At 43.5% G+C, this 25,122-nt stretch overlaps 1 protein-coding gene and 1 long non-coding RNA gene across 2 annotated transcripts in view; both read left to right on the top strand.

The window, feature by feature from the left end:
- The first annotated feature begins 1,404 nt into the window (after positions 1 to 1,404).
- The window catches only part of LOC111560409, a 208,824-nt gene continuing 185,106 nt past the window's right edge, over positions 1,405 to 25,122 (top strand). Inside the window, exons 1-5 of the long non-coding RNA XR_006597502.1 lie at positions 1,405 to 1,541; positions 2,301 to 2,483; positions 4,631 to 5,251; positions 6,399 to 6,553; positions 16,730 to 16,874. This is a non-coding gene — a long non-coding RNA (uncharacterized LOC111560409). The remainder of the gene's footprint in view (positions 1,542 to 2,300; positions 2,484 to 4,630; positions 5,252 to 6,398; positions 6,554 to 16,729; positions 16,875 to 25,122) is intronic.
- On the top strand, positions 20,860 to 23,479 carry HDGFL1 (HDGF like 1). The gene has a single exon (XM_023253621.2). The coding sequence runs from the start codon at positions 21,452 to 21,454 to the stop codon at positions 22,160 to 22,162; it is 711 nt and encodes a 236-aa protein (XP_023109389.2). The 5' UTR covers positions 20,860 to 21,451; the 3' UTR covers positions 22,163 to 23,479.

Below are 25,122 nucleotides of genomic sequence, written 5' to 3'. Positions count from 1 at the left end.
TGAAGAATAATAAAGTTAGGGTAATTTAACTCCAACTTCTTATTTATATGCTGATTATTATAAGTATTCAATTTAATCTTGTTTTTATTACCCCCTAGGAAGTAGTTGTTATCCTTGCTTTTTGCAATGTTTGTTTATATATACCCAAATGTTTAGTGTTTTCTTTCTTCACCATTTATTCTGGCATAAAGCTTTCTTCTTCTTAAAGTGGTCTTTAGAAGGAACATTTGTGGGGGATATTTTTTGCTATAAATTCTCTAAATGCCCATAACCTTTACAAGATAATCTAGTTGAATGTATAATTCCAGGTTGTAAGTAATTTCCTCATGATACCTTTAAGATGTTATCTCATTGGCTTCTGGCTTTTGCTGCTAATATTTTAGTCATTTCTGACCTCTCTGGTGTCCAGTTTCTTTCCCACTGTGTTATGTTCAAGTACCAATTTCATTGTACCTATTTTGTTTAGGTTTTCTGAATCTAGGTATCCCAGATTATCCTTTTTTATTTTTTTGAGTTTATTTATTTTGAGAGAGGGAGAGAGAGCACACGAGTGAGGGAGAGGCAGAGATAGAGGAGGGAGAGAGAATTCCAAACAGGCTCTACACTCTCTGCGTGGAGCCCAACATCCTGAACGGTGAGATCATGACCTGAGCCAAAATCAAGAGTCTGATGCTTAACCAACCGAGCCACCTAGGTGCCTCACAGATTTTCCTTTTTTAAAAATAGGTAATGGTGAGGAAGTCATCCTGCAGAAGTCCACATTTTATGTGCAATTGGAGGATGGGCTGTGGTGGAAAACGATGAGGGGGAACGGCTTTCCCTGCTCAGACATCTACTTTGATTGGGTGCCATGTTTTTTTTCCCTCCAAATTACATCTGTCTGCCATTACAACTGAGGATCTGACAGCTCTCAAAGAGAAAGCACTATGTCCTGAGTGCGTTTATCTCTCTTGATTCATGCTTTCCCATTCTTTCTGGCATGGAGATTTCCTTTGCTTTCCTGCCAGTCAAGTAAAGCATTTAGAGAGATTTTACACAAGATAGTTAGGGATTAATTTAAGTGTTTGCTGTTGTTGTTGCTGTTGTTAGGACAAAGTCTCTGGAAATCTCATCTAAAGTATTATCAGAACAGGTAGTGTGGGAAGGTCTTGTGTATTCTTTGTGAGCACATGTTTGTTTATCCGCTTGGACCATGAAATCTATTCAGTTTGAGCCTACATTTGAGTTATTTCTGATAACTAACCTATTACCTGGTAGAAAATACCTGTCAGTAAATACTGACATTGAAAAAAAATTTTTTTTAATGTCTATTTATTTTTGACAGAGAGACAGACATGAGCGGGGCAGGGGCAGAGAGAGAGGGAGACACAGAATCCGAAGCAGGCTCCGGGCTCTGAGCCGTCAGCACAGAGCCCGACGCGGGGCTCGAGCTCACAGACTGCGAGATCGTGACCTGAGCCGAAGTTTGACGCTCAACCGACTGAGCCACCCAGACGCCCCAAATATTTACATTTTTAAAGGACTGTGGCAAGGGAATGAAGGTTGGTATGACTTTTGAGAAGGAGTGAGTGGGCAACACTTTAAAATTCAGAAGAAATGTAATGTGTGGTCAGGAATGAGGAGAAGTCACTGGACATGGAAGTTAGAAAGTAATTTTAAAAAAGGAGGTTTTAAAGAAAGAGGCGAGCAGAGGAGCAAGAGATAATGGGGAAGTAATGTCTCCGAGCAGTGATGGGAAAAGATGGAAAGGGTGTGCTTGATGGGGACGGAGGACTGAGCAAATCACAGCTCTAATAGGAAAGATCTTTCATCAGAGCTTGGAGTGGGAGGATCTAATGAAGGTTGAAAAATTCGAAGAGGAGAGAGTCATGGATGAGGCAAGTCCATTGAGAAGGTAGGAAAAATACAGAATCCAGAGGAGAGTTAGTGCAATTAGCTTTAAATCAGAACAGAGAAAGAAAGAATGAGTGGAAATATAATTCAGTCAATAGTAAGAAGCAAGAAAGATTGAGGCATATGTTACCCAATGAAAACTATTTTCTCATTTATTTATAATGTATTTCCTACCTACCTGAGAAGAACTAGAAGCAGCTGGAATTGTAAAAAGAACTAGCAACTGCCCACAAATTTATAGGCATACGTAGCGAACATTGAATTCTTTATGAGAAGATAGCAAAGAGAAGAGATTGGGGGAATCCACTCATATGATTCAAAAGGAATCATCTTCTAGACTCTCACGCATTGTCACTTAGCACTTTGATTGGAACGGTGCAGAACACCAACTTTTTATTACGTCACAGCTCTTACACCTACTGGACTACTGTAGGGTTGTTGGGAGATATACTTTGGGAAAAGTCGTGAGTCTCTCCTGAGGCCAGTGTGGAGACATCCCCGTCCTTCCAGTTAGATGAAGACAAGAGTTGGAAATGAGTCTGGACTCATGTTCCCTTCATTTTCAACTTTGGAAACCTGGAGATCCAAGGGTGAGTTTCAGTCTATATGGCAACTTCAATACACGTACTACATCTGCTATCAAGGTGCTAAATCATGTCATGCAAAATGTAAGATGAATTTCCATATGGAGCAGACCTGGAGAACATTATTATAATTAAAATTTGCTTCAGGCTTCACTAGCATTTCAGGTACAATTATGTTAGAAAACTTTTTTTTTCCCCAACAACACTTAAAATGTTGTATAATAGTCAAGCGAGATGACGTCCAAGGCGGGCAAGCTTTCTTTGAATCAGTGTCAGGAAAGTCTATATTTTTTTGGAAATCTTCTACTCTTAGATCTGCACAGTTGATTGCTTTAGATAGAAAAGAAATCCACAGCCCTGAATATCCACTTAGCTGAGTCACTGAAAGGCAATGGCCCAATACAAATATTCTAATAAAAGATGAAATTAAGGAGGACCCAATAAGAAGCAAAGATCAAATGGAAAATGTGCTTTCCAAAATGAAATGCTTAGTCCAGGAAAGCCTCCGGTGTCAAGCCTTGAACCTGAGAAGCACTTGGCTCTAAGATCTCGACCTCCTGCATGAGCGCGTCTGTTACTCTCTGTGTGGCTTCATGTGATATGTACTTCTCAAGCTTGGAGAAAGAAAATGAATTCCAGCCTGGACTGCAGGGCTGTCTGAGGACAACATTTTATTCATCTGTGCTCCTTCTCCCCCCAGGCTGCTATAATCTAACTTCCTCTTTCCTGCCCTATGTCCCAAGATCATGCTGCCTTGTGTGGGTCATGCAGTGTGTCCCATGAGATACACTCCCCCTTACCACCCTGTCAGTCACAATGCAACTCATATTCCTCGTTTGCTCAAAGTATCACCAACTAGTAACCAGTGAGTCCTGTTATTCATTGACAGTATAGCTAATTGCTCTTAATTAATGTATTATTATAGAAGAAAGGAGTGGCTAAACTGGAAATCATATCAAGAGGTGGGATTAACCAGTGGGAAAGAAAGCACTGGCTCAAACTGATCCATTCTTGTCCCAGACTTCTAGGTGAAGATGAAGAATCTCTAATGTTTAAGGATATTGAGCGGGTAACTTTATGCCAAACCCTGTGTTTGTTGCTTTCACATGCATTGTCTCTTTGAGCCCTTCCAAGAACAAGTGGAGAAACAAGCCAGGGGGTTTCAGCATCTTTCCCAGGCGGGATTCAAACCCACGTGTACGTGAGACTTAAGTCATGTTAATTCCTCCATCATGATACTCCAGGTGTGGTTTCTAATCATACTTACAGTAACGTCCAAAGTCTCTGACATGTTCTTCAACGTCTTACCCATCAGGCTTCTGTCCCCATCTCCACCTTTATGTCTATAGTTGCCCTCCCTGTCTGCAGTCATGTCACCTCCTTGTCTTGTTCTTCTAACGCAACAAGTTTGCTTACACGCAGGATCCTTGCACACCCTGGTCCTGCTGCCCGGAAGCTCTTCCCTTAGGTATCTGCCTACTCTACTCCAGTCCCTACCCAAAAGTTGCCTCCTCAGAGAAGCCTTCCCTGATTCCCTGCATAAAAGAACACACACGATGCCAGATCACTCTGTATTCCTTCGCCCTACTTTATTTTACTTCGAGGCCTTTTTTCATTGCATGTGACTGATATTCCATTATATCCTGTTCTATCGTATTTTTCTTGTGTTTCTCACTAAAATATAAGTCAGCTCCATAGGTGGGGACATTTTATAACATCAGCACTCAGAACAACATCTGGCGATTAGGGAGGTGCTTAATAAATGTTGAATAGGTGAATAAATGATGATTTGGTTTTTATCCACAGCCCAGTGCACCATTTCGATGCCACAGTAATGTTGGTTTTATTGTCGTTGCTAATGTTAAACACCTTACAAACTGTATGACATTTAATTTTTGCACACTCACATAAAAGCATGTAAGTGAGAATTTTTATTATTGCCTCAATTTTACAGATAAGGATATGTTATCCTCAGAAAAACTAAATAATAGGTCACAAAACGAGTAAGCAGGACAGTTGGGATTTCAAGCCAGGTGTGCCTGACTCTCAAAACCACCCTCACAACTGTATGGACAGACATGCCCACATTGTCTTGTCATTGATTTTGCTGTACTTAGAGAATCACTGATTTAGCCCTGCCCTTTCTTATACAGATGAGAAGACCTGAGACCAAGAGTAGTTTCGAGCACACAAAACACAGCAAGATCTAGAACTCCTACTTCTTCACACTTTCCTGCACATACCAGAGCAGCCCGTGATTGATAGAATTTCACGAAGAACGTAAGCCACCGACCAAGGAGGACACATGTTTAGGTACTTCCTGACAACGCGAATCAAAATAATATATTCAGTGGCAACTTCAGAAGGGAAGTATGCGAAATTCACTTTGGGAAGTGTGAACAATATTTGGATGAAATAAGAATCCTCTGGGTATCAAATTGAAATTCGCCCAGAGTATGGGTGAGACTTTAGCACACAGGTTTGACTTTTGATTCATAACAGACTTCTGATCTAGTTCATAACCATTTTTAAGATATTTAAGGGAGCGTAAGCTGGATAAGTCACTCCAGCACGCATTTCTTCATAAACAATATACACGCTTGAAGATAATTAGCCCAGCTGTTGGGGCATATTTCAATATATTTGACTCACAGAGGCTGAAAATAGTATTGATGTTTTATTGCATTGAAGGATAAAATCATCAAAAAACAGATTATAACTACAGAACTCATAAAAAATGGAATATGGAAGAATGGATGGCGATCCAGACAGAGGTCAGTACTCACACATTTTTTTTTTAAATTGCAGTATAGTTGACACCCTTGTTATATTAGTTTCAGGAGTACAACATGGTGACATGATGAAATCTGTGCATCATGCTGTGCTTACCCCCAGTGTAGTTTCCATCAGTCACCATGAGCACTATCACAACACCATTGATTATGTTCCCTGGTATGCATGCATTTTAACTCCTCAAGTTTGTTGTTTTAAAATATAAGAATACTTCCATTCAGAAGGCTCCCATTGAACATTTTTACTGATTACCTACCAGCGTGGCAGAAGCCGAACTTAATATTTATCTCTGTTCCCTCCTCCAAACAATACTAAAATGATACAGAAGAGAAAGACAAAGGAAGCACACATTTTCAAGGAAAAAGAGGAACGGGGATGAGACAACATCAGAAAAGAACATATTTTAGAAACTTGGGAAATATAAGCATGTAGTCGCTCGTTTATGGAACGGAGGGTGTAGTGAAGCCTGTAGAAGAGGAGGAGGGCAGGGCAGGGCCAAACAAGAAGGAACATGTTGACCCTATGTGAGAATCCAGGACATGCCCCGGAACCAGAGGTATCTCTCACTGCTGAAGGTGGGAATCAGATGGGGCCACAGCCAGGAGGAAAGATGAAGGTTTAAGGAGAGGCATTTGGACTCCAAGATCATCTTCCCAGACTTAGGGGGCTAGTGACAGGCTTCCTCTACTCCAGCAGAAGACTAGAAGTGGCCATGTGGACAGATTGGTCCGGGTAGACTCTGGGTTTGGGTACAACAGACCCAGGCAAAGGCAGAAGTGAGGTTGTGAGTCATCTTTTTTTTTTTTAAGTGTTATTTATTTTTGAAAGAGAGCAAGAGGGAGAGAGACAGAATCCCAAGCAGGGTCCACACTGTGAGCACAGAGCCGGACTTGGGGTTCCAACCCACAAACCATGAGATCATGACCTGAACCGATACCAAGAGTTGGACGCTTAACCGACTGAGCCGCCCAGGTGCCCCCATGAGTCATCTTTCTGAATGAGGACTAGAGCAGTACCTACAAACTGAACTCTAGCCCTGTTCCTGGGCTCATTGCCTCCACTAAGCCCCCTCAGCCCCAGTAGGTCACACCACTTCCAAATCCCATAGCTTCACCTTCTCCCTTTCAGGTGGGAGATCTCCTTTCTGGAAAACCAACCAGTTCAAGAGAGGAGACCACCAGACAATGCCATTTAGGCATCCTCCAATGATACGTCCTACTCATCAGGGTCACCCAGCACTGGAGACCTTCACAGAACAAGCCGCATTCCTACTTAAGTGTCACGTGAGTGCCTCATTTTTTTTTTTTTGCTTAATTTTTGTAAACGTTTATTTATTTTTGAGATACAGAGACAGAGCACCAGCAGGGGAGGGGCAGAGAGAGACACACAGAATCCAAAGCAGGCTCCAGGCTCCGAGCTGTCAGCACAGAGCCTGATGCAGGGCTTGAACCCAGGAACCGTGAGATCATGACCTGAGTCAAAGTCACATGCTTAACCGACTGAGCCACCCAGGCGCCCCTTGAGTGCCTCATTCTTAAACAAGAATGGACAGACATCACCACAAGATACATAAGGGAAAGACATTCACATGAAACCAAGAGACGGAAAGAAAAAGAAAAAGAGATATGCTTGCAATCAACACAGTACAGAAAAGAAAATTTCAGAAGAATGATTATTAGTATCTCTAGAGAAGAAAGAGAATATATCACACCCATGGGGGGAAAAAAAGAACCAAACACTATATAAAAAATTCAGAATTGGTGAGAACTCGTGTAAACTAAAAAGAGTACAGTAAAAAAAAAAAAATCCATAGAAGGTTAGCAAGATAAAGTTAGGGAGAGTGTAACACAGAGGGGCTGTTTCCTATGTGCTCCTCCCTATAGATAAAGGCCTGGAAACCTGGGGCCTACTTTCCAACAATTCCTGCAGTCCAGGATTGCAGGAGATACCTGCATGTGGCCTGGGCGGGGGAGGTGCATGTTGCTCTGGTGGCCAGCAAATGCTTGGGTCTGGGACAGTGACATTGTACAGAGGCCTCTGGACATCTTGCTGGGAATCACCCACTTCAGTGTTGGGGGTGGGGAGCTGCAGTGCTCAGGCTCTCCGAGTCCCTGAATCTCAGGAGGGCTCTCACTTGTCCTCATTCCACTGGCCCTTCCAGTGATTTTTAAGCTCTTTGTTCCTAGATTAAATCGCTCTCTGATTATGATACCTTGAATAGTTTTTGTGTCCTAAAGAAATTCTCCCGTAGTAGGTAAATAGAAATGAGGACTTTCATTGGGGCCTGTGTGTGTGTGTGTGTGTGTGTGTGTGTGTGTGTGCATGTAACAGAGAGAGAGCGTGAGAGAGAGAGGGAAATTGGAGGTAATCCAAGCATTTGCCAGTAGAGGAATTAAGAAGTAAAAGGTGGTTATAGTTAGTGGTGCACAATAACGCATATCAGTTGCAAACCCCAACAGTACAATATAAAACAACTTGGACAGATCCTGAAGACATATTTAGTGGGAACAACATGGAATGAGATTCATGGACTGCATTAGTGTAATGGGGAACACCAACACAGGCAAAACCCCCTATGGCCTTCCCTCTGGAATGTGCGTGTATGAGGGGAGAGGATGAGAGCTAGGATCAAGGCGGACGAAGAGGCCAGGATTAGGTTGCCCTTGGACAGACTGATAGCTGTGATGCTATTGACGAAGGGGCAGGACTATCTCAACTCTCCTCGCCTGCAGTTCCTCTCTGTCTCTGTCTCTCTCTTACAGGCATGCACACACACACACACACACACACACACACACACACACACTCACACAACTAAAACTGGGCAGCCAATCTGGAACTATTGTCTACTGATGGTTAAGTCCAGGAGTGATCTGTCACCATGGTGGTAAGCATGGCAATGACAAGTAAGGGAAAAGGTGACACAAAACATTTTGGTCTGTAAGCTCACAGAAGACAAGGATGTAGTCTAGTTCACCCCTGCATTCCCAGTGCCTGCAGATGCTCAGTACATTTTTGTAAAACTGAACTGAATTACAATCAGCCTATATGCTACAACCAGGTTCAGGTTCTAGGGGCAAAGTTCCTAAACTGAAGCAAATCATGAAAATTCTCAGATTTCTCTTTTCAGTGTTCTTGCATCAATAGGATATAGTAAGGGGCGCCTGGGTGGCTCAGTTGGTTAAGCGTCTGACTCTTGGTTTCAGTTCAGGTCATGATCTCAAAGTTCATGAGACAAGCCCTGTATGAGGCTCTGTGCTGATATGTCAGCACGGGGCCTGCTTGGGAGTCTCTCTCTCCCTCTCCCTCTGCACCCCCTCCACTCTTGCTCTCTCTCAAAATAAATAAGTACACTTAAAAAAAATAGTGTATAGAGAGCAGTGAATGTCCAGGCTTGCGGTTGCCTTAGTTTTGACAATAACAATGTCAAGTACAAGGACACAAAATTGCCCTTCTATTTCCTAACCCTGAGCTTTTATACCAGCTCTCTGGAGAAAGCTTTAGTCAGGGGATCGGGGTCAGTGCCAGAGCAATGTTTGAGATCATAAACAGCCACATACAGAATCAGAGGACTCCCTCAATGACCGTTTGAGAAAACAAAACAAAACTATTTTTCATGCATTTTAAAGATTCTCAGTTTTAGACTTGAAATGACCAGGACTTTATATAATTAGGGAATCCCTTTCATCACTTATGAGGATCAAATCATTTCCCACAAGACATCTCTATAAAACCAGACAAGTTGACAATTGTAACAAAGGTTAAGAAGTATGGAGTGTCTACAGATGTGTGTGTGTGTATAACTATAGTTATACACACACACACACCTGCACGCATATATATATATATATATATATATACACACACACACACATACACACACACATATATATGTATATGTATGCACACACACACACACACACACACACACACACACACACACAATTCATTGACTGGACCCAGAGAACATTTGGCCTTATAAACAGCTTTATTGCTTAATTGGTAATTAGGTCCTGCTTGCCTGTGTGTGGCATTAACGTAAATTGGAAGAGAACAGCACCAGGTGCATTCAATTAAAAAAACTTTAAATGGAGGTATCATGTTTTACCACTTGGTCGCATTTGGCAAATACATTCAACAGGTTTATTCCAATGTCAGGGTTGCAGTAAATGGAAATCAGGCTGAGTTAAAACAGACATGTCTTGAGGGTTAATCTTTCTGTCTCCTGATTTCCATCACCTACTTTGAAACTATATGGTCTTCTATGTGTAGAACTTACCAAAGCCTGTGGCTGAAGCCTGCCCTCTTCTTTATGCACAAGAAGAGCTACATTTTTTTTCCCACTGGGAATGGTGTTAATCTGAGTCAGGCTAATCATCAGAACTAACAAGGCACAAGGCCAATTATATCTACTATTTCTGTAAAATGGCTCAGTGGACTTAGGCAGAGTCTGAATAAGAGAGACTTAAACAGAGGCATTAAATAAACTGTGAGCCTATTTGTAAATGTCCTGCCTCTTTTTACTATCCACTGAAGGGCTCTTGGCATGTGTGATGAACCCCGAAGAGCGGCCATCAGAAGGACATTAGAACATTATGCAGTGCAATTATTTTTAGACTTTTCTGAGCAGAGGAGAAGTTTATGAAGTAGCTTAAAGCTGAGAACTTGGGTACAGAGGGAAATGAGAGACAGTTAGCTTTAGATACTGGATTTCTCCGGGAAATTAGTCAATACCGATCCAATTAGTTGTTGCTAATAATTTCCTGGAAGAATATTCATGTCCCTGCAATAGCATAGTAGTTGCAGCCTTAATATTTCTCAGCAGACATAGATAGATACATGCACACATTTTCTCCCCTTGCATCCGTTTCTCCAAAATTGAATGATTCCTAGGATGACTTTTTACATGAAATTGCTAGGATCCCCATAAAATTGTTTTCTCTCAATACTCCCACTTGATTGTGTACCCAGAGCTGTACAATTTTAACACACTGTCTTTGTATCCTTCAAAACCACTAAAGGAAGTACATAAACTGTCTCTTCAGGCCATATAATGAAGTAAATCTGTAAAGAGGTTAAAATTCATATATTTCATGTCCATCCATCCAAACCTTGCTCATTCTTTAAGAAAAATCTCAACTCCTGCCACATCCATAAAGTCTTCCCTGATTATTTTTGTATAAATGGGTACAAGTTTTTTTTTATTATTAGAATCTGTTTTGTATTCTCTAAATATTTCATGCATAGAATTTTTTTCTCCTCCATTAACTTTCAAATTACTAAGGGAAGGGTATGCATGGCATTTTATAACTTCCTGACACCTAATTAAGATGCTATAAATTCATGCTTTGAGACTTTCCCTTTTTGATCCAACATATGGCAAATAGCAGATAAAATATAAAAGATACAATTAAGTAACTTCAAAGTGCTAAATGTATCGATAGGCTAGAAAATGGAATATGGCATGCAGAAAGGTAGAGGCACTGACACTACAGGAGGGTTGGGATCACGGACCGGAAGCACGCAGAGGAGCCCACGTGTCTGGATCCTGGGGGGTTGTAGGAAATAGGGGCCTCAAATTCAGGAGACACAGAGCTGGTCTCACTGCCCGGTTAGCGTGGAGCTTCCAGACACTGAAAAGGCAGCTGAAAAAGCCCGGGTTGACTAATTTGTGGGGATGCGCCATTTATAATGTTGCCTCTTCCAGAGGCACGAAGAGGCAGATGGCCCTACAGCCGGACAACCTGGGGCCAGCCACCGCTTGGCAGCAGGAAATGAAATCATGACAGATTAAGTGACGACGAGAGAAAAATCTCCATAGTGGTTTTAAAATTGGTATGGTTTTAAAAGAAGCGTGTTTAGAATCTATGAAGGGACAGAGAAATGATTAACTCCACGAAGAGAATGAGAAAGTAGGAAACCAAAACAGATAAAGTAACGAAGGGTAGATAGAAAAAACTAGAAATTCGTAAAGTGAAAACCACTGTTGCTGAAACGAAACAAATTGGGATAACTGATAATTGAAATCAGACACAAAGAATTAACACATGGGACTATGGTTTTGAGAAATTTTGCAGAATGTGGCACAACAGAGATTCCAAACATGTGTAAGAGACATGGCTATAGATTGCGATGACCTAATGTATATATACAAGTGTTCCAAAAGAGATCTGAGGAAATATCTGAGAGGCTTTATTTAAAAACGGGGTGGGGCGCCTGGGTGGCGCAGTCGGTTAAGCGTCCGACTTCAGCCAGGTCACGATCTCGCGGTCCGTGAGTTCAAGCCCCGCGTCGGGCTCTGGGCTGATGGCTCGGAGCCTGGAGCCTGTTTCCGATTCTGTGTCTCCCTCTCTCTCTGCCCCTCCCCCGTTCATGCTCTGTCTCTCTCTGTCCCAAAAATAAATAAACGTTGAAAAAAAAAATTAAAAAAATAAAAACGGGGTGGGGGGGTGGTGCCTGGGTGGCTCAGTCAGTTAAGCCTCCGACTTCAGCTCAGGTCATGATCTCACAGTTCATGGGTTCGAGCCCCGCATTGGGCTCTGTGCTGACAGCTCGGAGCCCGGAGCCTGCTTCGGATTCTGTGTCTCCTTTGCTCTGCCCCTACCCTGCTCGTGTTCTGTCTCTCTCAAAAATAAATCAACATTAAAAAAATTCAAATAAAAACATAGGGAATTGTCTAGAGTTGAGGACAGACATGAGTTCAGAGTAAAAGTCTTCAAGTATCCCTCATAACGAGTAAAAATAATCCCATAGACGTCTTAGTGAAATTGTGGTATCTCAAGGACAAAGACTTGATAGTTGGAAAAGAAGACCTGATGCCTGACAAGAAATGCCCTTTGCTCTGGTGGCTGGCTTGTCAGCAGCAATAACAGAAGTAATGCCTTCTTCGCATTCTTGAAGGAATACGGTTTTTTAAAAGTTAATTGATTAATTAATTTTTGAGAGAGAGAAAGAGCATGAGCAGGGGAGGGGCAGAGAGAAAGGGACACCCAGAATCCAAAGCAGGCTCCGGGCTCCCAGCTGTCAGCGCAGAGCCTGACGCAGGGCTCAAACCCACGAACTGTGAGATCGTGACCTGAGCTGAAGTCAGATGCTTAACCAACTGAGCCACCCAGGTGCCCCAAAGGAATATAGTTTTATTATAAATCATATACACAGCTAATAAACTATTTAATAGTGAGGTTATCATAAACATATTTTGAAGTACATCAGGCTAGGAGAATTTGCAACTGTACACACTCATTAAAACAATTTAGATTTATCTGTTCAGTAAAAATGTTATTGACTTTGGGGCACATGGATGGCTGAGTCAGTTAATCCTCCAACTCTTGATTTTGGCTGAGGTCATGATCTCATGGTTTGTAAGTTGGGGCCCTATGTCGCGCTCTGCCCTGCCAGTGTGGAGCCTGCTTGGGGTGTTCTCTCTCTCTCTCTCTCTCTCTCTCTGCCCTTCCCCCACTGGTGCGCACTCTCTCTCTCTCTCTCAAAATAACTATACTTAAAAAAAAAAAAGAAAATGTTATTGACTTTGCTATTACTACAAGAGAAAAAAGCACAGTCAGCCATCATAAAAAAATATGGTAGCTGGTAAAAGTCTCAGTATACATGCTCATATATATATATATATATGAGCATGTATACTGAGCATATATATATATGAGCATATATACTGAGCATATATATATATATGAGCATATATATATGAGCATATATATATATGAGCATATATATATGAGCATATATATATATGAGCATATATATATGAGCCTATATATATGAGCATATATATTTCATATATATATATGAAAATGTTAAAAACAAAACAAAACATTGTTATGTGGTTGCAGTTTATTGTTATAAACATTCTGACAGAAAAAGAAAGGCTGGCCATTTTTTTTAATTAGAGAGAGAGAGAGAGCAAGTGGGGGAGAGGGGCAGAAGGATAGAGAGAGGAATCCCAAGCAGGCTCCATGCTCAGCCCAGAGCCCAAGGTGGAGCTTGATCCCATTCCCCTGAGATCATGACCTGAGCTGAAATCAAGAGTCAGAGGCTCAACCGACTGAGCACCCCAGGTGCCCCCAAAGGCTGGCCGTTTTAAAGAGAGGTAGGCCTTCTGTCTGTAATATTTCACACTGGAGAGATACCATCTCCATAGTAACGTTACTCGATGTGCAGTTAACATCCTTGTACCTTTAGGGGGCGCCTGGGCGGCTCAGTCGGTCAAGCGTCCAACTTCTGTTTTCCGCTCAGGTCATGATCTCCTGCTTTGAGAGTTCAGGCCCCCCAGTGGGCTCAGTGCTGACAGCGAGGAGCCTGCTTGGGATTCTCTCTCTCTCTCTCTCTCTCTCTCTCTCTCTCTCTCTCTCTCTCTGACCTTCCCATGCTCTCTCTTTTAAAACAAATAAACTTAAAAAAAAAACCCACATCATTTTACCTTTATATATATTTTCCAATCAAACATGATTGCATAGTTATGTTTTACTCATTTAGTATTCCAAGAACAGATGCTCTTTCACTCTTGGGATTAAATCTGCACCTTCATTTCTGCCTCTCCAAATGCAGATACATATTTGGGTTACTATTTTCTTTTAAAGTTTTGTTTCAGTAATCTCTACACCCAATGTGGGGTTCAAACTCATGACCCCGAGGTCAAGGGTCACACGCTCTTTTGACTGAGCCTAGCCAGGCGCCCGACCCAATATTTTTAACGTAAGGACGCATGGAAACGGAACTCAAATTGCAACTGGGAAAATCTCGGCAACTGTAACTGCTCTGAAGACTGCTAATTTTCCCCATTTCATTTTGTGATCCTTCTAGTAACTCGCTATTTATGACATTTCTGCTTTCTTAGTATCTGTATCATTCTTCACTCTTCATTTTGTCTCCACCAAATTTTCTGGTTGATTTTTTTTTGAATGATTGTGCTCATGATGAATAGGTGGGCAGGCAAAAAAAAAAAAAAAAAAGAAAGAAAAGAAAAAAGAAAAAGGAAAAGACAGTGTAGTATAGCAAAGTGTTTTAAGAATTGAGAAAATAGATCTAAAATGCTTCTACCAGTGTATGGTGTGTAAGTGCTCAATAAATGGTAAACATTAGCAGCTCTGTCAAAATTTTACTTATGAATGTATTCTCATGGTTATTCTCTGACAAGCAGGAATAGAGTATGGGCTTTTGTTATGTCTGATTTTGAAGAGCAAAGCTGATGAGATGATTCCTAAGTGTCTTATTTAAGTATTTCAATTTTACAAGTATCCAAAGTGCTACATTTTGTCTAAAATTTGTCCCACCATGAAGAGTGGCCAAAGAGAAAAGGGATAACACCATTTGTTCAAAAGCTTATCATTTGGGTCATATGGGATATTTTTCTGAGGCATCTGAAAGTGTGTTTTCCTCACCAACTCCTTCTAAACAATGAACAAACTCTCTGAAAGACAGAAGCAGTGCTTGTTGGAGATTTCGCTGACCTTGAATGCAGTGTTGAATTTCTATGCTCTGATTTTCTGTTACTTGATCTCTACTCTATGCTTTACGAGTCTTTGAATTTATATGAAATCTATAAACTCCCTAGAGTATTTATATATTTCAACAAATAATGTACATGTTCCCTCATTTAGAAAAACCTGAATTGTTCTGGAGGCAAAATATTTCTTTCTCAATGTTTAAAAAAGACAAAGCCGTTCACTTCCATTAATCCTTTGGTGATAAAGATAAATACCAACTCAATACAGGTATCTATACTCCAAAATGAAATGAAAAATGTAAGGCATTTGGTAATAATGAAAGATGAAAAACTCAATCAAAATTATTGTTCCTCTTCAAATACCATTTTCATGAATTCAAAATTAGACATTTTGGTTTAAAAACCCCTTCCCTGGGGCAAATGGGTGGTTCAGTTGGTTGGGCATCTGATTCCTGGTTTTGGCTCAGGTCACGATCTCACGGTTCGTGAGTTGGAGCCCACGTCGGGCTCTGTGCTGACAGTGGGAAGCCTGCTTGGGATTCTCTCTTCCTTCTCTCTCTCTGCCCCTTCCTCGCTTGCTTGCTCTCTCTCTCAAAATAAATAAATAAACTGTAAAAAATCATAAAAACTCCCTCCCTTTTATTGTTATGCACATTGTTGGTGATTTCCTTAAATGGAAACGGTACAAATTATTTATTCTCAAAGTTTAGCATTTTGGTAATTATTTTGAAAGCTAAGAGACCTTTGGAAGGAAGAGTAAGAGATAATTGAGGCAAAGACTGAGGTTATATCCTAAAAACTTTAGCAAGGCTTTCTGAAAGCTTTGGTTATTTTAACTGCTTGCGGGACACCTTAATATAATGGCAGGTGCAGAATTGAAATTGCAAAACCCATGTCCGCATTTGCTTACAGACAAGACTCTGCTGATCTCCGATCTTTCAAAAATGTTTTTTTATTGCATGAAGAACACATCGCCTCCAAAACGTAAGAAGAAATATGTAATTATAATATAATGAAAGAAACACTGGCAAGGCATGAAGCTAAATTTGGAGCCAGAAACAACTTGTGGGGAAGAAAACAACAGTAACTCCTCCAAAAGTATCACGTAATGCAAAAATAAAAAGATTTGCACTTTAACAAAACAGAGTAGAACTCGCTATTTTAATAGTAATGACTAGTAGTAATTGAACGTTTATTAGATGCCAGACATGTTTGACACAAATTGTTTTGTTCATTTCAAACAGCCCTTCTCTCTCTCAAATGGGTCCTAAGATTATCCACATTGTATTTATTTATGGTTTAAAGTTTATTTATTTTGAGAGAGAGAGAGAGAGTGAGTGCATGCAGGGGAGGAGCAGAGGAAGAGTGAGTGAGAGAGAGAATCCTAACAGGCTCCTGGCTGTCAGTGTGGGGTTTGATGCGGGGCTCACACTCATGAACAGCGAGATCATGACCTGAGCTGAAATCAAGAGTCGGACACTTAACTGGCTGAGCCACCCAGATGCCCCTACCCACATTTTAGATTGAAGGAACTAGGTTTCATATAGTCTGACAAATTGCCTACATTATATATTTTGTTCTCCCTTTTCATTCAACTTCACATTTTAAGCATTCTGGAAGTCACTAAATTGTACTTTAAAAAACCTTAAAGACACAGAATATGGCTATCTAATTATGTAATTATGTAAATAGACCCTGTTATATGCATCTAATCCCCAATTATTGAATACTCACCAGCATTGATAACTTACTTGTTTAAACTTTGCTAATTATAAGGATACAACAATTCATCCATTTTCACGTGACAGAGTTTGAATAAATATTATCATGCAAGATTCAAATTAGAAATACTTCTTTCTCAATGTTTAAAAAATTCATACTATTGAAACATTTTAATGTCTTTTTTTCCCCAAAGAGTAGTTTGTAAAAGCTTCAAGCCTCCAAGAAATCAGTATAATGAATTATACTTATCTGTAACTGCCACTTTTATTAATTTTAGGGTGGCAATGTTCTTTCCATGACGGAGAACACAGCAGTTTTGTGTGACATTGGTGATTGGTCACGAGGTCCACATCGCCGGCACGCCTACACCACTTGGAAAACCTGCACCTTCTGTCCCCAGTCCCCGAATCTCATCATCAAGGGTAGGTAAAGACTTGACTCACTATTCAAACTGATAATAATAAGCACCTTGGGTCATTCCTTAAATTGTTCTTTAGTTCTGGGGCATCCACAGTGATACAGTTTATTTCCACCCCCAGCTTCTCTCTTGGATTCCAGAAGGCTGTGAGGCTTTAAGGCGTATGCTAAGTGGACACTGATAAAATATAGAGGTGACGAAATAAAGGAGCAGGGAACTTCCTGTGGCTTTTAAAACGGACAGAGAGGGGATTTTTCTACCCACGGTCCGGGAGGGGATTTCTTTTCTGTCTATGTCTGCTAGAACATTCTAAAAGGAAAAGCCTTAACCCCACATACCAACTGTATATAAACACTTCTGTTGGGTAAACCCAGAGGCGGCTAATGTTTTTAATGAAGACAAAAGCACTCAGAAAACAACTGCATTTATTTTATATCGTAGTTCACGTCAGACTAATTGAATTTTAAACTAATTAAACAAGAAAACATCAATTAGGTATCTATTGTCTCTTGTACAATTATGTTGTTTTACTGCCTGTGTCTCATAGTTGTTGCCAAGCAGCTTTTTAAATCCTATCCCGAATTTTCCGAGACGGAAACAGAAGTGTTACATGTTTTGGACTCGAAGGTGTTTTTTTCCCCACGTTTTTTTTTTTTTTTTTTTTTTTGGGGGGGGACAGAGAGAGACAGAGCATGAACGGGGGAGGGGCAGAGAGAGAGGGAGACACAGAATCAGAAACAGGCTCCAGGCTCTGAGCCATCAGCCCAGAGCCCGACGCGGGGCTCGAACTCCCGGACCGCGAGATCGTGACCTGGCTGAAGTCGAACGCTTAACCGACTGCGCCACCCAGGCGCCTCTTTTTTTAAAAATTTTTTTTTTCAACGTTTATTTATTTTTGGGACAGAGAGAGACAGAGCATGAACGGGGGAGGGGCAGAGAGAGAGGGAGACACAGAATCGGAAACAGGCTCCAGGCTCCGAGCCATCAGCCCAGAGCCTGACGCGGGGCTCGAACTCCCGGACCGCGAGATCGTGACCTGGCTGAAGTCGGACGCTTAACCGACTGCGCCACCCAGGCGCCCCTCGAAGGTGTTTTGATAGGTATGTCTCTGCTGAAATTAGGTCCTTTTGACAAACAGGTGTTCTTAGTACATTTGACTTTTCAAACATCTTGACCTGCTAGAAACAGCTGAGCTCACGGAGATCTAGTGCCTGAAAACTGATCATTGTAGTTGCTCGGGAGTATTTTGTATAACAACCCCCTCTACACCTAACCAGGTCACCAGGAACACCACTTCCTACCCTCTCCGCCTCTCCGCTTTGAGCAAGAAAGATGATAACCTTTTCTTAAGTTTATTTTTTATTTTGAGACAGAGAGATAGAGCAGGGGAGGGGCAGAGAGAGAGAGAGAATCTCAAGCAGGGTCCTTGCTGTCAGCACAGAGCCCCATGTGGAGCTCAGACTCAGGAAGCGTGAGATCATGACTGAGCAGCAATGAAGAGTCATTATCTCTTTACCTACTGAGCCACCAGGTGCCTGCAAGACAATAACTTAAAAACAAGTTGGTTTCAAGGGTCAGAGAAGCTAAGATCCTGCCATTTGATCACGTCGCTGGGAACGCAGGTATAAAAGGCACACTCTTTGGGAGAGTGGTCCCTGTTTAACTCTTTAAATGCATTTCACTTCTCCCCAAGCTTCCTCCCATTCCCTCACTTCTGGAGTAAGCTACCATTAAGTGATCACGTTCAGTTGAAGAACACTGGCTTTAAAAATAGCATTTCCACGTAACAAGACCTCTTATGTTGTCTCGTGCAGAAGTTGCACTGGATATGAAATTGCATGTGTCATATGGACTCCAGCTGGCAGAGGGCTTCTCTTCATTCTTCAGCACCCTTATTCACGAATCTACTCCTTTCGATAGACCTTTATCCTCATTTAGTCTAATAACAAAATAATAATAACATAATAGCATAATAATAACAGCCTAATCCTATCCATGATGAAACACGCCATCACACTTTGTCAGTATATCGTGGCCTCTCACAGCTATTGTCTGGACTGTCCTACCCATAATCTCATTTAAAACAATCCTTAGAGGGGTACCTGGGTGGCTCAGTTGGTTAAGCATCCGACTTCGGCTCAGGTCACGATCTCACAGTCCGTGAGACCCGCACTGGGCTCTGTGCCCACGGCCGGGAGCCTGGAGCCTGCTTCAGATTCTGTGTCTCCCTAGCTCTCTGCCACTCCCCACTGTCTCTCTCTCTCTCAAAAATAAATAAACATTAAAAAATTGGAAAAAAAAAAAAAAAAACCTTGAGAGAAATTTTAAGTATTACTTTAAACGCCTTACCAGGCTGGTAAACAAGTGAGAATTGCCAGAATTCTCTCTATTGTTTCTCCTACTACCCCTTCCCATAAGCTTGTCCTAATAACCACACACCCACTGATTTCTCCTGAAATTCCTTTGTGTTGATGCAAAGAACATAGGACTTAGAATTTGAAGACTAGCTTGCGTTTCTCTGTAAGGAAGTCTCTGGTGACTTACCTCTTAAATTATATTTTCAAGTCCTCAAAGATCAACATCTTCTGTGCTGGCCCTATATAGCACCACACCGCGTAGTCACCTGTAAGGGGTGACAAAAAGAGACTGACGGTCTGTGCCTAATAGAATTTCTTTCACCCTTTGCAGGTATGGATCCTTCTCTACTAGGTTTTCTTGCCTCTATTTCCTTACATTTTGTTTCAGTTTTTGATAGGTTTTTGGTTATTTGCTCTACCCGCCGAATACTCCGTCCAAATAATACCTTCACACGTGTTTACCTGCTGTGATTCAACTACCAGACAATGACCTTTGATGTTTGGCTTCTACCACTATGGCCCATTTGGCCGTAATCACACTCACTCTGAGTCTCCCCAGACTTTTTCCTTCTTTCCAACTTTGCTACCTGATCTGTGCTTTAGTGCAGCACAGTGAGGGTTGAGAAGAAAGGCCACGTGTGCATAGTAAGACCTCTGCTTACAGAAACATCACATTCCTTCCTACTATGCGAATGCCCATGATGTCCTATTATCTTTTGCAGCCACTAAACATTTCTAGTCTTCTAGTGCTTTCTCTGTGAAGTTGAGAGAGGAAATGTATCAGATTTGTCTTTGTAGCAGAATGTCCTAAAAAATGTTCTAAGAATATGACTCGACAGAAAAGCGAAAAGAACTTGTTTCAAAGCGCATCGCATTTGTTTTCCCTTGTTGAGAGAGGGTAACTTCTTTTGCCCAAAGTGGGTCTCCCCCACCCAGAGGCAAAATGGCTGATTGGCCCCAGCAACCCAGAAAGAAATCTGAGTTGTACTGAAACAGGTTAATGGTTTTAATTCGCCACTGGTCATTGTTGGTTTCACTAGGAAGGAACATCTGTGTAGTTAAATACATGATAAATGTTAAAAGGTCTTTGTCCTTATAGCCAAGAGTACTATTCTGAAATATAAGGCTAGGTTGCAAAGTACAAGCTCAAAGCTAGCTAGCAGGACTCAAAAAAAAAAAAAAAGATGTAGAAAGTTTTATAACAAGTGTGGTTACATGGAAACTCCTGTAAGTATCAGTTTAGAATAGTCTTGTATGTGGAGAAATGTCTCTTCTTAAAATAATCTCTCAGCTGAGATCATGCTTTTTTTTTTCTTCTTTTTGTCTAACCTAGAGGGAGTCCTAGTTACCAACAGCGTATTTGATATGAGCAGACCTTTACCTAATTCTTAATCACAACCAGCCCACTTTTCCTCTATTGTGGGAAGATTCTGGGAGCATTTGATGTATCATAACCATGAAGTCTTATCTCTTACAATAGGCAAGAATCACTGAAAGGGCAAAGGCTACCCCTCTGATATGGCTGGTTTGACACGATCATGATGCTATTAATATATTGTGCCCCCCCCCCTCCCCGCCCCTCCCAAGAATACTACCGGTTCAGAACACTGGATTCCAGAAGATGTGAACTCCTCACACTATCGCTGACTCTGTCCCTTTGCCTGACCTCCACTCTGCTCTGGAGTCCCGGAGGAGGCTCCATTGCCAGCCTTCAAGGAAATCAGAGAAGGAGGGAAGCCTCTGACCCGGCCACGCCATCAATGGCTCCTGAGGCAAGGGTGGAGTTTGCTGTGCTGAGATCAGGACCCACGTGGATACCTCGAGTTTGCACTAGCCTGTTACCGGTTTCCCCCCGAACACGCTCTCATCGTGTCACTGCGTTCTCCTAACACTGCCCCACGTCACCCTTCCCAGGCTCCTCCGGCACACAGCGTGACCCGCGCAACCTTTACGGCCCAAGTGCTCTACAGACCAATGGGCCCCGGGGCCACCCGGCCATCCGACCTGTCAGCTCTATCATTCTAGAAACCACGGCGCCCACACTGGGGTCTCGGAGATAATGCACTCTTCACGCTAGAACCTTCTCAGGGCGCGGGGCGTTGCGCGCGTCGGCGGGCGCGCGGGGGCCCTCGCGGGGCGCGCGCACCCAGCCCAGCGGCCGCCACCCGCCCGCGTCGTGGGGCGTCGCCGGGGCCTCCGCCGAGGCTGGGTCCGCACCCCCGCCATGTCGCGCTACTGCCGGCCCAAGTACAAGAGCGGCGACCTGGTGTTCGCCAAGCTGAAGGGCTACGCCCACTGGCCCGCCAGGATCGAGCACATGGCCGAGCCTAACCGGTACCAGGTGTTCTTCTTCGGCACCCACGAGACGGCCTTCCTGGGCCCCAAGCACCTGTTCCCGTACGAGGAGTCCAAGGAGAAGTTCGGCAAGCCCAACAAGAGGAGGGGCTTCAGCGCGGGGCTGTGGGAGATCGAGAACAACCCCACCGTCCAGGCCGCCGACTACCAGCTGGCCCGGGGGCAGGCCGGCGCCGACGGGCCCGGGCCGCAGCCGGAGGCCGGCGCGGACGCCACCGCAGGCCGCGGCGACCCGCAGGGGAAGGCGGGCGGCGACGCGCAGGCCGAGCAGGCCGCGGAGCAGGCGGCGCCCAAGAGGAGCGCGGGGGAGCTGCCGGAGGGCTCCCCCAAACGTCCCCGAGAGGCCGAGCCCCGGGAGGCCGAGCAGGAAGGGGAGCAGCCGCCGCCGCCGCCGGAGGAGGAGGAAGAGGAGGAGGAGGAGGAGGCCGAGGCCGCCGGGGAAGCCGCGCCGCCGCCCCTCGTGGAGCTGGAGATCGGCGGCGCCACCGCCCCCGAGCCGGGCCCGGCCCAGGCACCGCCCGCGGAGGGGCCCGAGCAGCCGGGAGAGGCCCCGGGCGTCGCAGAGCGCGAGAGCCTGTAGTCACCGGTTTGGAGAAGAGCCCCCGCCCCGTTCCTGCTGCGGCCTGGCTGTTAACTGGGGAAACTGGCCACGGCCTACGAACTGGGACGCCTCCCCCACCCCCCACCCGCTCTCCTCCTCCGTCCAACCCCTTCCCCCCCACCAACCGCGCCCGGGCCTGGGGTTGACCTGGAGGGGCAGGCCACCTGGCCCCCGGCACCCCTGTGATCAGAGCCAGGACTTCCACCCCCACCCCCACCCCCTCCGGGGTTGAGCTGAGCCCACCGCGCCCCTCCCTGCCTGGAACTGTTTCCTAAGGTTTCAGTTGGGGCGTGGACCTGCCGTTTGCACCCTCTCTCCCTCCCCGGGGCATTCTGACCTCTGCGTTGGAATCAGGGGTAGGAGGGGAAGGGGTGCAGGATACAGCGCACGGGTGGGTGCGGAGGGGGACTTCCAGGGGCTAGGAAGGGGCAGTCCTCAAACTGGGCTGGTAGTGGGTGGCCGTCTTCCAGAGCTCCTGCCCTGCCCCCCCCCCCCATGCCTGTTATACCCAGCAGCTCGCATTCCCCCAAAGTGGGAGGCCCTGTCTCCCATCTGGGTCTCCCCTTTTGCTGACCCAGGGATTTGTGGTTTTTTTCACCAAATAATTTGAGAGCTTCCAAGTTGTTTGTGAGGTGGGAAGGGTCAGCTTTGCCCAGCTGTTTGGAAGGGAGCAGTGAGGAACATCTATCCCCATTCAGATGTCTAGATGTCCGGGCTACTGGAATGTTCCGGGGAGACTCCTGGCCACCCCTTTTCCCTCTTCCCACAGCCTCAAGGCCAGCCTACAGTCATCTGTATCACTCAGGCATAAAACAAAAGGCACGTTGTTTAGGAAACCTAATTTTTAATGCAAAGAATTTTATTTTTTATTTTTCAAAAATGAACTACCCTGGCGACGTCTTCAGTCAGCTTGCCGCTCTGCCATGGTTTACCCCAGGTCTGAGATGGACTAGGACGTTCCCTTTCCATTGGGGTTTGATGACTTTCTTTTTGTAGTTAAGGCTTTGGTGTTCCTTGGCAGGTGCCATTTTCCATCCACATCCCACAATCTGCCTCCTATCCCACCCCCCCAGCATTGTCACCAGACCTGAAATGTAACTTCCTGAGAAGAGAGAGGGCTAAGTGCCCCCTGCCAGCCTCTTCCTCCACTCTCTCTGGATGCCTCTCTTGTCTGTTGTCTCTTTCACCCTTGCCCTTCTCTCTTGGGCTCTGATGAAAAATTGTTGACTGTAGCTTTGGAAGTTGAGAGCTGAACTATTTCAGTTCCAGGAAATAAAACCCGTTGATTACTTTAAATACATCTCAGGCCTGTTCCTTTGGTTTCTGCAGAATTGGCCCTTCACTTTAAGGCTCCTCCTGTTTTCTGTCCATCCTGTGTGAAAAGCAATCATTTGTCGTGGACAGGGATATTTTAGAATCCCCTCCACTTTGAGAAACCTTCCTTATCTCAAGGTCTCTACCCTTGGTGCCATCCATAGTATCCACCCCCCCCACCCCCCCCCCCCCCCCCCCCGCCCCACGACGCACACTGTTTAGAACCAGTGGGAAAAAGTCACCTTAGAATGTATGAATGGTGACACGCTGGGACAACAACTGAGTTTCTAATATTCTGCATTTACCAAACAGCAGATTTAGAGAAGAAGAAAGGTAAGAGGATTGGTCCTTTTCTTATTGTTGTGATTGCTTTCAAAGATCTCATCACTACTCTGCTGATAAAAGGCTCTTGCTTTATATTTCCCGTTCTTAAAATATGTAGTGTCTGCAGAATATTTTGTGTATGTGTTTTTCCCCAGTGGTTTTGTGCGTATATCTGGGGATATTGAAATATCCTTACTCATAATCACATGCTGGTTTCCAGGTAGTGTATTTGTCAGCATGTAAAGATTTAGTAAATAGCGGAGTGCTTTTCAATAGAACACACGAGGCAGCTAACCAGCACGGTGGGCAACAGAAGACGTCACCGTGCAAGATGATGCGATTTTACTCGAAGGCTTATATCCAGACGATTCCTTCTTTTTCCGCTACTGCTATTGCAGTATTATTAATACTAGGAGTTACTCTTCAATGAGTGTTTACCATGTGCGGAGAAGAACGACCTTGTTCAATCTTTGTCATGATCTGGGAAGGTACACATTAAAATTCAAATTTCCCAGTGGAAACAGCTTGGTTCGGAGAGGTTAAGTGGCTTTTCTTGCACTTCACAGGGCCCTCGGGAATCAAATTGCAGATTTCACTGGTCCAAGCCTGAGCTTTGTCCCCCGAATTACACATTCAAAAACAGCACTGACCATGAAATCCGAAGTCAACAAAATTGCTATTTTAGTATCAATAACAAATAATGATGAGAGCAGCTAATTGATATGTTCTACACGTAAAGTCTTTATTAATACAACTACCCAATTAGGTAGCTACTATTCTCTATTTTAAAGCTGGGGGAGCTGAGGTTCAGAGGTGCTAAGTAATTTTCTCAAGGTCAGACAACTAGTAACCTTGTTTTATTATAGTTTATGGGTTCTTGAATAAAACATCCTATTGGAATAAAATAGGAGTACTTATTTTTCATCTACTATTTTGAAGGGAACATTTAGAAACTGACAAAGAATTTTTATATTAACAAAGAATAAATTAACAAACACTGCTAGTGGGTGTGTAAAAAAAATTAAAAGCAAAAAACAAAACAAAAAAAACATCGGGGCACCTGACAATGGTTTTGTCATTAAATGACTCGGTGAGGTGGTGAGGACAATTGTACATTCCCTGTTTTTCAAGAAGTATGTGACTACGGGAAGTTCAAATATGGGTTGGTATGTTTGCCACAGGCAGGCATGTGATTTTGATAAGTTTTTTTTTACGGGGGGACGTCTTCTGAAATGGTTCAATAACTTGAAAGCTAGAAAATGAAATTACTACCATTTGAGTCCTTCATTTTGTGTTATCTC

This window comes from Felis catus, chromosome B2 (genome assembly GCF_018350175.1).
Source record: "Felis catus isolate Fca126 chromosome B2, F.catus_Fca126_mat1.0, whole genome shotgun sequence".
NCBI classification, from domain to species: domain Eukaryota; kingdom Metazoa; phylum Chordata; class Mammalia; order Carnivora; family Felidae; genus Felis; species Felis catus.
This window is presented reverse-complemented; position numbering and strand designations above follow the sequence as displayed.

What these genes read in the sequence shown, in the direction of transcription:
- HDGFL1 (XM_023253621.2), top strand. Translation starts at nt 21,452, where the DNA reads ATGTCGCGCTACTGCCGGCCCAAGTACAAGAGCGGCGACCTGGTGTTC.